Source organism: Pagrus pagrus (assembly GCF_965226575.1).
Source record: "Pagrus pagrus genome assembly, chromosome: 1".
NCBI lineage: Eukaryota > Metazoa > Chordata > Actinopteri > Spariformes > Sparidae > Pagrus > Pagrus pagrus.
In genome coordinates this window covers 37,129,086-37,143,024 of record NC_140185.1, presented here as the reverse complement: position 1 = coordinate 37,143,024, position 13,939 = coordinate 37,129,086, and the positions used below count along the sequence as shown (strand labels likewise).

The following is a 13,939-nucleotide window of genomic DNA, read 5'->3' as shown; positions in this document are numbered from 1 at the left end:
TAGAATCAACATGTGCATCTTAAGTGACCACTTGTGATTTCACTTCCCCACTCGGCATGCACATGTGCACGTCCATCACTGAGACAAACAGACTCCATGTTTCTACTCAAAGACAGAAAGAAGTTCATGTAGAACATTTGCTGAATTTACAAGAAGGAACAAATAAGTGAGAATCAGTCAGAGACAGAGTTTCACACAGTTTATAAAGTGTCTCCAACTCAACAACTCACTAAACTGACACATTTGTTAAGGGAGTCTGGGGACAAAGAAGTCGCCTATACTGGTTACTGTTCAGTGTGTTTGCAAAATGTGACATGTTTAGATCAATAACATGTTTCTTCTTTCATAAATTGAGTGTAAATGGTGAAATCAGTGTAAACAGTGTGTTCAAACAGCTGCTAAATGTTGGCAGGTAAGACTTTAGCACTGTAGACACAGAAGCAGACAGGCTGGTACAGCCATGCTGCCACAAACTGACACTTTGTACAAGGAAACAAACAACTGACTGTTTTCATTTAATGCTGAATTTACAAGAAGGAGACGATGATTCAGAGTCTGTCAGAGACAGAGTTTCATAATGTTTATAAGTTTTACGCTACTCAACAACCCACAAAATTAGCTGATTTGTTAAGGGAGTCTGGTGAAATTGTGGTCAATAGTTGGCTTCATGTGTTACATCTAATGCTGAATTTACAAGAAGGAGACAATGATTTACAGTTTGTCATAGAAAGAGTTTCACAGTGTGTATAAAGTTTCTCTAAACTGTGAGTTTGCTGGTTGAACATTTTCAATGCAGGACTTTAAGAGACTGTTCACGGTGAGGTGTCGGTACTTTAACTGAAGTAAAGGTCTGAGTGTTTCCTCCAGCACTGACAGATGGTGGCCTGTCTTCCAGATTAGTGTACTGTCCCTTTAACTGTTACAGACTGATAGGATTGAGGACATGCGCACTGCGCTCCGCCCAGACGCCAAACTAAATGCGTCAACTTTGGTTTCCACCACTTTCTTCTTCCATGTGTTGTGTGTTTACAGGACATGGTGAGTAACTGACTGTGTGTGTGTGTGTGTGTGTGTGTGTGTGTGCAGTGTTTCTGTCGTCGAGCTGCACCAAGTGTTGTTTTTTTAACGGAAACTGCAGGAGAAGTTTGGTTTGGGGCTGAAAACATGAAAGCTGCTCGACGCTCGTTACAGCAGTAAAAATGAGCGTTTTATGAACGGAGTCTGGTGTGTTTAGTTTGTTTGGACAGTTTTCAGTTAATGACAAACTGCTGACATTCAGACGCTGCTGGTCGTGTGACTGTCAGCAGACTGAAGAGTATCTTATATAACACGAGTCCTATGATAATAATAATAATAATAATAACATGTTGTGTGCAATGAAGAACAGTACATTACTGTATTATTGACTTGGCTGCAGTCTGACTCTCTCTCTTCTCTTCGTTTCCTCTTTTTGTTCCACACGTTTTTTTCCTGCTTCCTTTTTTTTGGGAAACGTGCATGTGCGCGCGCGTGTCCTGGCCCAAAATTACACAACACAACACTGTGAACACAACAGAGTGAACACAACAGAGTCCAGTGGTGGAGGAAGTACTCACAACCTTAACTTGTGTGTTAGCAGCACCACACAGTGAAAATACTTCAGTACCAGTGAGTCAGGACTGATTTACTGTATATATATGTATGTATGTATGTATGTATATAGTGTGTGTGTGTGTGTGTGTGTGTGTGTGTGTGTGTGTGTGGGGACTAGCTGAAACTTTTTGTGTCAAAGTTTTGAACAATCAGTGATGAAATAAAGGTACAATTTACTCAAAGGTACTTTACTTGAGTATTTCCATTCTCTGCGACTTTACACTTCCTCCCCACTTATAAATATATAAACTTAGTTACTAGGTACTTTGCAGATTGAGATTATTCAGTTTATAGGTTATTAATTGTGACGGATCAGGTATTGTTGTCTGCGGGACTTTAGTGCTGCAGGTGTTTAAACATTTATCTGATTCACAGTTTTTAAAAATCTTCCAGAAGTATTATCAACAAAATGTAGTTTAATTATCAAAAATAAAAGCTGTTAGTGTCATAATTTTATATATCTTTTATATATAATCTTTTACTTGGATTATTATTACGATTATTATGATTTGTCAATATTTTCTGCTCCATCATGTTACACAGTATTTATCACAGCACTTGACATCTCATCTGAAGCCTTCAGAAACGTGAGGACTGGATGTTAAAATCAAATATCGCAGTATTTTTTGTAGATATCGATGTTGTGACAGTTTTCTGCAGAATAAATCAGATCAGATGCTGAACTGGAGTTTTCTCTGTTCCTGTGTGTCAGAGTGAAGATGAATGAGGATGCGTTCGAGGTCCCGGAGAGGACGGAGTACCGCTACCTGGTGCAGGAGGAGGACGAGGAGGAGGTGCAGTACGTCCGTCACAGACACTACATCAACCCCCTCCTGGTGCTCTCCAGACGCTGCATCTTCCTCATCTGCCTCAGCGTGCTCGCTCTGCTCTCTCTCGCCACCTACCTGGGCTACGTGGCCCAGACGCTGCCGCCGGGCGTCGCCCAGGTGACGACTCACTGCGGAGAGTTCAGAGGAAGACACGTGAGTTCAGACTGTTAACGTCATCAAGACACCTACTCCAGTTTCTTTGTATTCAGTCCATCAGCTGGGAACACGAGCCGCCCGTCACTTCATCTTTTCTGTCCCGCAGGTTGAAACAAGACAAACGTGCGTTTGCTTTATTTAACGTCACTTTTGAATCCTTCTCTTACAGAAGAATGGAGCCTACTCCTTTAAAGGCATGCCCTACGCCGCTCCGCCCGTTGGTACCCTGCGTTGGGCCCCTCCGGCCGAGCCGACGTGCAGGAGCGGGGTGATCGATGCTGGCCGCTTCCGCAGCATGTGCCCTCAGATACGTCCGCTGTCGAGCACGGGGAGGGTGATGGGCCAGGAGGACTGCCTCTTCATCAACGTGTGGACGCCCACGCTGCAGCCCGACGCCAAGCTGCCCGTCATGGTCTGGATCCACGGAGGATACCTGCACATGCTCAGCGGAGGAGAGCGGGGATACGCGCCCACAGAGCAGCTCGCGGCCGACACAGGAGTGGTTTACGTCAGCTTCAACTACAGACTCAACGCCTTCGGCTTCATGGCGCTGGAGCTGCTGAGGGAAGGTTCTCCGAAAAACACCTCAGGTCAGTCAGAGCTCTGCTGAGGTTGATGATGTAAACACTGCTGTGGGGTGAAGTTGAAGTTAGGTGAGCAAACATCACAAACTGATGCCTGAGAAACCTGTTAATCAAGCCGCACCCGAACACTCCTCTGTTTGAGCCACAGTACACTCCTAATGAAACACTGTAACCAGACAGAGGCCCGTTTTTAAACCCAGCAGTCGAACTACGTTTGTCTTTATGTACCCAACATTTGCACCAAGGTTCCTGCACCTGTAAAGGAAGGAAAATGCCACTCCTGCCCACCTACACATAACAAACAGCCCAACATCAGATCTTATTTAGCTGCATGTTATGCTAAGGTTTGCTCCCTGGGCCTTTTTCCATTTCCAAGTCCATTTACCATTTATTCTAGGTGCTGTATCGTAGGCAACTGGACAGTTTGTTGAAGACCTTTCGCTTCTCTTCAGGCTCCTTCCGTTCCAACTATCTGGAGGGGAGCTGCAGGGTTTTAAACTGTGTGGGAGTGTCCTTACAGAGTCGTTAAGGACACATATGAGCTCTGAGTTTCAGAGTCGTCAGGACCACTTGTGGGTCGTTGAAGGCCGGTTAAGTCAACGACCTCTTGGATGCCTTCGATACAGCACCTAGAGTTACCATGACCTGGATGACTGAGAACCTTCATCAACAGTTACCATCTTCATATTTATCCACACGTGTGCGTGCGTCTGTGAACATGAGTATTTGAAAATAGATTACATGCTTTCATTCATGCCGCCGTACAGATTAACTAAGAACAGTGGGGAAGAGTTATTTTTCATGCATTTAATGGCAAATTAATTAATTTAGTGAAGCGTTTCTTTCAGTTTTTATTTTTTTATTTTGTCGGTTTCAATCCTAGAGACATAAAATTAGGATCAAGAAGTTCAGGAAGTCGTTGTAGTTGTTGTTTTAAGAGCTCGTATGTGACTGTTTCAGTTCAGTGTGTTGTGGTAAAGAAGTTATTATAAGTGTTGTGGCCGTTACTTAAACAGGCTGTTGAAATATTTACAGTGTTTACATCGTGTTCCCAGTCCGACCGAATGTCTGTATGAGTCCACATGTTTCCATTAAGATGTGAATACTTGATGAATGTAAATGTGAGTCCGTCTCTTAAAGTTAGTTTTTTCCTTCACTGTGAGACACAAAATGTGAGTCAAGCTGCATAATTTCTGTTACATAATCCGAATCTGCCGCTGTGACCTTGATGTGAAGCGACCCGTTAAACGAGCGAGCCTCCCGTGACACGATGGCGATTTTCATCTCCCGGGCGCAGCTCGTCCCGCGCTCACATTTCTAATTTTGAATCCTCCTGATCTCGTGGCCCAGTTACTCGCTCCCTCAGCTTGAAAAGAGTTAAATTTAGTTCAAGCTACAGTGAGCTGGTTCTGTTTCTGACAGGGAAAATGGGACGGCAGAAACAAGGCCACATAAAAAGCAGGTTTCTAATCGATCCACGCCTCCACAGGGAACTACGGCTTCCTGGACCAGATCGCCGCTCTGAAGTGGGTCCAGAAGAACATCCACCTGTTCGGAGGAGATCCTGGGAAAGTCACCATATTTGGACAGAGCTCAGGTATGAAAACAGTAAAATAAAGTACGTGACGTCTCGTTACCGTCAAACCTGGAATAAAGTTTCTTTTTTTTACTTTAGTTACTTTTAAAAATCAAAATGATCACATATAAAATGAGAGCTCGACCGTTACTCGACTTCTGGTGCCGATGCTGTTACACACACATTTTCTGTCTGATCCCTCGAGTGTGCTAATCAATCAATCAATCGATCGATCGATCGATCTAGCTGCAACCTTAAGAATTTAAAAAGGCTATTTTATAATAATGAGTTTTAAAAGGTTTCATAGACGCAGATACTGATATATCTGTGAAATGCTGATATCTTCGGCCCATCAATATATCAGCTGGGATCCATACAAAACATAAAAACCTTTATAAACTTGATGAATTACAAAGAAATGAAACTTGAATACAACTTTATAAATGAGCCTGTCCTCATCCAGCTACAAGAGAAACATTCTTTGTTTTTTACACCCGATGAGCAAATATATAGATCAGTGATGATGTGATGATATTTGATGATTTGATGAGTTCAGGAGTCGAGATTATCTGGAGCAGCTTCAGAGACGCTGTCGGCCCGTCGGCGTCCTCCAGCTCCTCTCTTATCTAAATTCTTCTTGTTATGATTGAATTACTTCCTCGCTCTGTCGTCGGGTCAGATCCGCTTCCTTTGTTCCTTGTTTCCTTGTTTTGATCTGCACGAGTACGATTACTGTGTTCAGATTCAGAAGAGTTGTACAGAGGAGGGAAATAAACCAGAGTCTGCAAAAAGTGATTTAAAACCAAACGAGGACTGACGGTCTGACTCGTGTCTCTGTCTCAGGTGGGACATCAGTGTGGACCCTGATGATGTCACCGCTGGCGAAGGGTCTCTTCCACGCGGCGGTGGACATGAGCGGCTCGTACGTCTACAACGCCACGCTGGAAGAGGCCGAGTCCGACAACCTGGTGTTCCTGAAGAAGACGGGCTGCGGAGACCTGAGCTGCCTCAGACGTCTGTCCATCAGACAGGTCCTGCAGGTACGACGCGTCTCCACTTCCTGTCCACTCGGCTGGAGTCGTCCTGTGAAACGTATCGGAGCAGAGGGGCGGTCGAGTCATTTGGAAAAATCTAATAACACAAAAATGCAGCACGGCAATTACTCTCTTTAATATTCCCTTCAATATTTGAGGCGTTCATAAAATGTCTGATTCACAGCTCGTCTTTATGACATAATGAGACAGTTTGATAAATGTTTAAAATTGCTCAGATGGATCATTTTGTGTCCTCCAGATATTGGAGCACCTGAACGTTTCTAATTTTCCTGCGATCGTTAATGAAGAAAGCAGACACTAAACTTAATGAAAGAATTTCAATTGTTGAACTTTTTGTTTCTCCAGAGGCTGAAAACCTTCACAGAGGAGTTCCTCACCTCCGCTCAGACGCCTCGTTAAGATTTATTCAATAAAAGATTTTCTGCAGAGAAGAAAAGTCATTTTAAAAAGAGCTTCATTCAACATAAACGTCAGGATGAGTTCTGAATAATGTATTTTATGAAATGAAATAACGTCCGAGCTCGGTTCAGAACAGAACTTTAATAATTACATCACTCATCAGACTCTACGTTGTTCTGGTGCATCAGGTGGACAAGAGAGTTTAATTCAGCTTTTATTCAAATGTTTCATTAATTTGTGTCAGGATTTAAACCAAGAGTTTAGTTTGTTTATTTAAAGAAGGTAAAATATTCCAGACTTTCCAACGAAAAGACTAAAAACCAAACCGAGATCGATCGATATGTTTCTCTCAGGCCAGTATTGATTATAGATCAATAAGGAGATCATGGGCGGTAAAAATTAAAACCTTATTGTCAAAATTTAAATATCCAGCGATGGATGTAACTCCAGTTTAGTGTTTAACGTCACGATGCTGGAGTTTCTAACTTCGATAGAAAACCTTAAACACTGGTGCAGCATCGGACGCAACATTTATCATTTATTAAAAACATGACGAGGTTCGTTCTGTGTGAAGAGCAACAGCCTCTACGTTCATTTACTCCTGGAGGAGGAGAACGTTTTACATCGCTGATGTTCAAATATTCAATATCGATACTTAGCGATATTTTTGACAACACTACTACAATTTATTCAAGTACTATATTTGAGTACGAGCTTCTTTACTGGAGTATTTACATTTTCATTTTTCATGAAAATGTTTTCAATTCTGTACTTGTACTTGTACTTGAGTATACGTTACACCATGTCAGGTACTCTTGACTACTTCTGCTTCTTTCAGTCCAGTGTTTGAGAGGAATACTTTGTACTTTTACTTCTGTTTTATTTTTATATTAGAAGTCTTACAGGTAATTGAGTAATATTCAGTAATGTAACTGTACTCTTACTTGAGTACAGATTTTCAGCGCTCTCTCCACCACCGTGTGAAACCAGTCAGATGGTGATGTGGGCGGGACATTGAGTGGTGACTACAGACAGAGAAAACAGAGTTATGCATGTTTAAATTAATTTATTTTATCAGCAGTCAGTCACAAAAAAATACAGATAATCATAAAAATCCTGAAAACCAACAGTTTGAATGTTTCTATCAACTGATTGCTGGTTTAAGGAAAAGTGTTTCTTTCAACACTCGTTTGAATTATTTAACTATCGATATTATTTATTAATGTGACCTTTCTCTGGCCCCGGGCCACAAACATGAAATTAAAATCACAAAACATGGTGAACACAGGAGGAGACGCAGCACAAAGAGAGGCTGTTAAAGTCAGACAGAGATTATTACATATTTATAACAATGATATGAAAAGGCTGGTGTGTGTGTGTGTGTGTGTGTGTGTGTGTGTGTGTGTGTGTGTGTGTGTGTGTGTGTGTGTGTGTGTGTGTGTGTGTGTGTGTGTGTGTGTGTGTGTGTGTGTGTGTGTGTGTGTGTGTCCTCAGTAAAATGTGATTCTGATCTGAAGGAATACACAAACAAAAAAACATTGTTAAATCCCGTCTCTGAGGCGTCTCCACGCTCACATCATCAACAAAGTCTGGAAAAAATGCATAAACATCAAATTAGCCAAACTGAATGTGAGCTCTGTTTCCTTCTCTGCAGCTTTGATCTAAAAGTCTTCAGAAGTCACTGCACAGACTCTGTTTGTCCTCAGGCCATCCCGTGGCAGGAGTACCCGTCCTGGGCAGCAGACGATCTGGTCGACCTCCCCGTCAGAGGGCGCTTCATCGGCCCGGTTGCGGTGGTGGACGGCTACGTCCTGGAAGCTCCACCTTTCGAGGTGTGGGAGCAGAAAGGAGACTACAGCGACGTTCCTTTAGTCATCGGGACGACGGAGCAGGAGGTGGACTTCAGGTGAGAGCTCGCCTGGTTCAGCTTCATCGCTGTCGGTCGGCACTGTGATCAAACTGACCTCCGTGTTTCCTCTGCAGCCCCGTGGCTCCGAACATCTCCATGTGGACGTGGGAGGACTACAGCTGGTTTGTGACAGGTAACAGGACAGTGATGATTGTAACACTGATGAATGACTTACAAATGTGGATGATGGTGGTTGACAGCAAACTCCACACTGTTGTGTTCAGACATAAGCGGTGCGAGGACTCAACAACAACAAGAACATTTTTCTTTTATTAAATTAACAGCAATAACCCACGTGAACACATCAGCCCCTCTGACGGTGCACCTCGTTTAAAGTGTCTCATATTTGGATTCAATCTGAATTAGACGCTTTTATTTACACTTGGTCACATACTGTGTGTTCGGTGACCACATAATGAATCATGCATGTCGGTGTTGGCCCTGCTCCGGTGCAGAGGGTGGTGATAAAGCACCGGAAGCTGAAGAAGATAAACAGTTTGATTAGTTAGCTGGTTATGCAAAGTGCAAAATGAGGTCACACTTAAAGACGCCGTACTTCTGTCCGTGTGTTAACTGTTCAGTTATCTCCTGAAGCTGGAGTAAGATTGTAGAAACCAGCAGAAAATAAAAAAGCACAACTCGCTGACTCATGTAATAAACTGCATGCAGAGTGCTGAATGCTTCTCATAGAGAATAAGCAAACAAGAACCTGTCAGCTGTAATTAACACACCTGTGCAAGCTACATTTTAAATGTACCAGGCCCAGAAAATCCCACCTGCTCCCTCCAGGCCTCGTCCAGAGCCTCTCCTCCTAAACACAAACGTACTCTGAGTGTTTTCATCAAGATGCATCGTTCCCTGACAAATTAACCAAAACTGTCGAAAAATCTCACATTGTTAAAGAAAGTGAGAAAAAAATCCTGGATCTGTCCGTTTATCTGCATCAGCACTGAAAGTTAATTGGGTCTATTCTGGGCTGGGACCCGTCCTCCATCCAAGTTGGGTGGAAATGTAGATTTTGTGCAATCCTGCTGACGAACCAACAAACAACATGTTTTAATGTTAAAAAATACGAATACAAATAATCTCTTTTCTCTTCCTGTACCACATATGTTCATATTTCTGATGACTCCTCTTGAACTCGGGGACATTTTTATTTCATAAATATGAAATGAAATTTTGAGATCTGCAGAAATAAATAAAGACAAAATAACATTTAGACCAGTGGATCTAAGATTTGATGCGTGATGACATGGTGCACAGTGCAGGGTTACACAGCACCGTGCTGTTCTCAGACACTCTGCAGCACTTAGAGGAGCAGAGAGTCGACTTTGTTCATTGCTGGTCCGGGCGTTCATGTTAGCATGTTGTGCTAGCTGATGTGCACAGAAAGCAGCTGAATATTTAATGAACATTGTGTGCTGCGGTCTAGTCTGTGAAAAAGCCTCCAGCCGGAGGAACAGTGTCTCCTTTTAGAAGAAATGAAAAATGTCTTCAGAGTCATTAAATTTAGATCCAGACTCAACAAGAAGTGAGTGAAGTCATTGAGGTGAAGCGGCGCTCCAACACGGAGGTAACGATCTGTCCTCGTTCAAACACGGAGGCTGTTGTGGACGTGGACGTCAGTCTGCTTAAGGACGATGCTGTTGTATCTGTATGAATCTCAGTCTTGTCTCTTCTCTTCTCACACAGATAAACTTCAGGCCTTCAATGAGAGTCTCCCTGAAGCCGCGTTGAAGCTGTACCCGACCTCCGCCCCCTGCCCCACCACGGACCGCTGTCCAGAGAGAGCCTACACCACCATGGTGTCTGACATCAGGGTCAGCTGTCCCAACAACGACCTGGCCGGGAGGGCTGCAGGTAAACTCCACTCACACTCACACTGCCTTTTCTTTTTCCGAGGCGGGAATATAGTGGCGATATTCTGCCTCGCCGTCTGTGTATAAGGTACTGATCCACTTTCCAGGATGCATTGTGGGTCAGGAAGTCTATCACAACACTTGATAACAGCATCCATATGATTGTAAACTGCTGAGACATGTTCAGATGTAAAAACCCTTCCAGATCTCAAGGTCATGATGTCAACCGCCACGTCTGTTTTGCTTCTGTAACACCAGCATACTGTATGAAATGACGCACCGAGGCGGCTTTATGCCGGCGCTGCTCGGCTCAGTGTGAACGAACAAAGACGAGCCTTCGTTTCAGCGCCAGAATCTCTGTCTGATAACAGTGCTCACACCCGAGGCCAGGTGATCCGCCTGCAGGCAGTCAATAGTTTGTAAGAGTAAAAGTATCGGATACAGTTTGTTTCATTCGGACTAACGAACGTGAGCCCACATCCTTCTGTTTATCTGCTGCGGCTCCTCAGCGAGTCTCGGTGCAGCAGGATGGAGCTTCACGGAGGTTTCGGTGCCTGTGGGGCTCGTTAGGCTCAGTCAGCGGTGAAGCTCTGAGTAAACTGACATTTAACTGTTGTGAGAGGAAACTGCAGGGCATCCTGGGTGATCTGCTGCTGCGTTCTTTACGTCGCACAGACTCGTTTTCTCCTCTTTTAGAGTAACAGTCGATCTGGACTGATGATGAATGAGACTCAGAACAGAAACATCTAAATATTCTGTTTCCTGAAGCTTCTCAGACAGAATGAAGTCAACAACAGCAACACGTAGAGGCCGTTCCTTTAATATCTCATAAAAATAATCAAAGCCACAGTGAACGTGTCTCCTGACACCATGAACACACACACACACACACACACACACACACACACACACACACACACACACACACACACACACACACACACACACACACACACCAGAGCACCACATGTGGATTAATCCGCTGCTGAAAGTAGTCCCTGACAAATGCACCGTTTCCGCCTGTTACAACTGTTATTTGATATTTGTGAGACATTTTTAAAGACAAATATAAAGAATATAATAACTGGAATATAAAGAATATATATGGTCAGTAGTGAGGTTTCTGTGCATTATTGTGTTTTGGATTAAAAAACGATCACCAGAAAGATCTTAACTCCTGATTCTGATCCGCGAGCCGTGAAGCTCCAGAAATGTTGTGGCATGGATGGAGGAGATGATGACTGGATGTTCGGCTCCTTTAAGCTAACTGTGTTGAACCTCTGTCTGTCTGCAGCGGCCCTGAACAGTCCGGTGTATCGATACCTGGTGACCCACACGCCGTCAGGCCCGGTGAACGTCTCCAGCGACCCGCTGTCGTTCCCCAGCCGCTTCTCCTTCCACTGTCTGGACATCGTGTCTTTCTTCGGCGGGCTGGAGTTCATCCTGGGGAAACCGCTCTCTGCTGAAGACAAGAACTTCCAGACTCTCCTCACACGCCACCTCGTCAACTTCGCCAAGACAGGTTCGGATGCTTCCTGCCTCTCGAACAGCTTCGACCTCAGCGCCGACTAATGAGGAAGATAAAGCTTTAACTAATGATCGATGACGCTCCTCCTTTTTCTTTCCTGCAGGTAAGATGGAGGCTGAATGGCCCGAATACCCATCAGCCACTGCTCTCCTGTCCGACCGCCTGTCGGTGGTCCAGGACTACTCGGCTGCTCGGTGTCAGCTGTGGAAGGAGAACGGCCTGTACGCCTACGCCTGGATCAACTGAGCGCGGACTGACGGCAGCGTTCAGTTACTCTAATCACTGAGCTTAATTACAGCCACCGCCTCGTTACACTGAGGTGATGTCACACAGCAGCTATTTGATTGGCTGCGAGTTTGAAAACATGCCGCGAGTGAAACGTTTTGTTGGTTTCAAGTTGCTTTTGAGTTCTTTGCTTAATTTTAATTATCATGAAGTATTAACAACAGTGTTTAAATATCACTTAATTAAAGGGTCAGTTCACCAAAAGTACAAAAACATCTTCTTTCTGATAGTTTTGGTGTTATTTGTCCAGGTTTTCAGATGTTTCTACACCTCAGTACAGTGAAGTGGATTTATTTGGAAATGATGTGATGATGATTTGTCTTTCCAGAAATAATGTTCTGATCCAGATAATCCACAAACCTTTCATCTGGACATCAAAAATAGAAAACTAAACTCACCTGAGCTTCTTTTTAAGCTACATGCCACTATACAGAGGTGATAAAGTATTTTTCTTGTTTTTTTTTATTTGGGTGAACTGACCCTTTAACAAGACGGAGGTCTGGCTACACGACACTGAAGTGACTGTACGTCAAACTGGGAGTGAAGGAGCATCGAGACCAAAGAGACAGAATCAAAGATTTTAAAGAAAATGTTGTTGTTTAATGTCCGGTGAGTGTGAAGCGTCTTCATGAGGAAGTTTACAGGAAGATTCATGTCCAGAATCTTTAAAGGAATATTTAGGAAGTTGTCTTTGATTTGATTGTCAGCAGAAACTCAGTCGTAGTCACCGAACACAGCGAGTCAGCTCCATCTGAACCATCTGCTACACCCAACCAGGAGTCAACAGTCCTCCAGTAGAAGTAATCGAGTACAGGCTCTGACATGTACTCAGAGTATCAGAGTAAAAAGTCTCCCTCTGAAGGACATTTGTGGTCAAAGCTAACTGAAGCTCACGTCATATTAATGTAATTCAAAGACTATTAAAGTTAAAGGTAGAGTCAGTAGGATTTGTCCCAGCTGTTCCTGAACGCACCACAAAGACAGTTGATTGTTGAGTCTCATTCCCAGGACGTCAAATAGCCACATGTTGGGTTGGTAAAGCGTCCCGAGCAGCAACAAAGAGAGAAAATAAGAAACTCTGTAGATACGAGACACTAACACGCCTTTTCTCCCCATTCAGCCTCCCTCTCTGTCTGTTCACGTCTTTTACGTCTGTGAGGAGGAGAAAGTTCAGATGTTTGTGTTCAGATGTAGAGAGGGAAAGTCTCAGAGATACTCAGGTACAGTACAGATACCTGAGACATGTACTGCAGGACAGTAATGAAGTATTTATACTTTGTTACCTCCAACCTCTGACTACACCACCGACATTATGAGATGTGACTGAAACCTCGGCGTGGAGACTAAACACACACTCGTCTCTACTTTATTCTATATTTTCTGAATAGTTCACATCAGCAGCAGAAGTCACGTAAATAAAATGAAGATTTGCTTCATCAGTGTAAATATGAAGGTTAGTAAGAAATAAAATGCATCATTAAATATTCATTTTTAAATATTTGCACGACTTTATTTCCCCCTTCGGGCGCTCGAGCTGCTCGTCGGGCTGTGACGCAGCTGCTTCCTGTCGGTGGCTCAGAGACAAACTGGACTCGTGTGTCGGTGACGACGACTGAGAATCTAAATTCAGGGAAACGTTTGAAGTGAGAAGAGAAAGTGAGGCGGTTTGTTGAACCTGTGAATCAGACGTCTGTTTTGTGGAGCTGCTGTTTGCACTGATCACTCGTCACCTCGACGCTCGGCCACTCAGTCTTTTGCACTTTTCCTGTGAACGTGTTGCGTTTTGTGTTTCACAGCAGTCACGTCTGTATCTGAACCAAGTTAACGTTTGTTTGTTTCTGAAGCTTTTTTCGGTGTTTTTAATTCACACATTTACATCCAGCTTCGTCTGAACCAATCACACTTATGATTATTGATGTTTATTCTTGTTTTTGTTTACTTTTTTATGGTTTGCCAGCAGTGATCATGTTCTGTGACATCGTGCTCTGTTGTGTTGACGAACTGATATTTGATCACTTTATACGCTCAATAAACACATGAACGGTTTTCATTTCATTCTTATTGTCACTGGATGCTGAGCCGTCGTCTTCCTTCTCAGGTTGTTTTAACAACACAACGAGGCTTTA

General features: G+C 43.5%; 1 protein-coding gene across 1 annotated transcript; it reads left to right on the top strand.

The window, feature by feature from the left end:
* Positions 1-932: 932 nt before the first annotated feature.
* Positions 933-13,859, top strand: LOC311261650 (para-nitrobenzyl esterase). The gene is made up of 10 exons (XM_084360479.1): positions 933-1,038; positions 2,345-2,615; positions 2,788-3,208; positions 4,692-4,799; positions 5,622-5,818; positions 7,939-8,138; positions 8,216-8,274; positions 9,834-10,001; positions 11,295-11,522; positions 11,632-13,859. The coding sequence occupies exons 2-10, from the start codon at positions 2,352-2,354 to the stop codon at positions 11,772-11,774; spliced, it is 1,788 nt and encodes a 595-aa protein (XP_084216605.1). The 5' UTR covers positions 933-1,038; positions 2,345-2,351; the 3' UTR covers positions 11,775-13,859.
* Positions 13,860-13,939: the final 80 nt, after the last annotated feature.

What these genes read in the sequence shown, in the direction of transcription:
- LOC311261650 (XM_084360479.1), top strand. Translation starts at nt 2,352, where the DNA reads ATGAATGAGGATGCGTTCGAGGTCCCGGAGAGGACGGAGTACCGCTAC. An exon ending in CCTGGCCGGGAGGGCTGCAG is followed by an intron (nt 10,002 to 11,294) that starts GTAAACTCCACT and finishes GTCTGTCTGCAG; the next exon opens with CGGCCCTGAACAGTCCGGTG. An exon ending in CGTCAACTTCGCCAAGACAG is followed by an intron (nt 11,523 to 11,631) that starts GTTCGGATGCTT and finishes TCTTTCCTGCAG; the next exon opens with GTAAGATGGAGGCTGAATGG.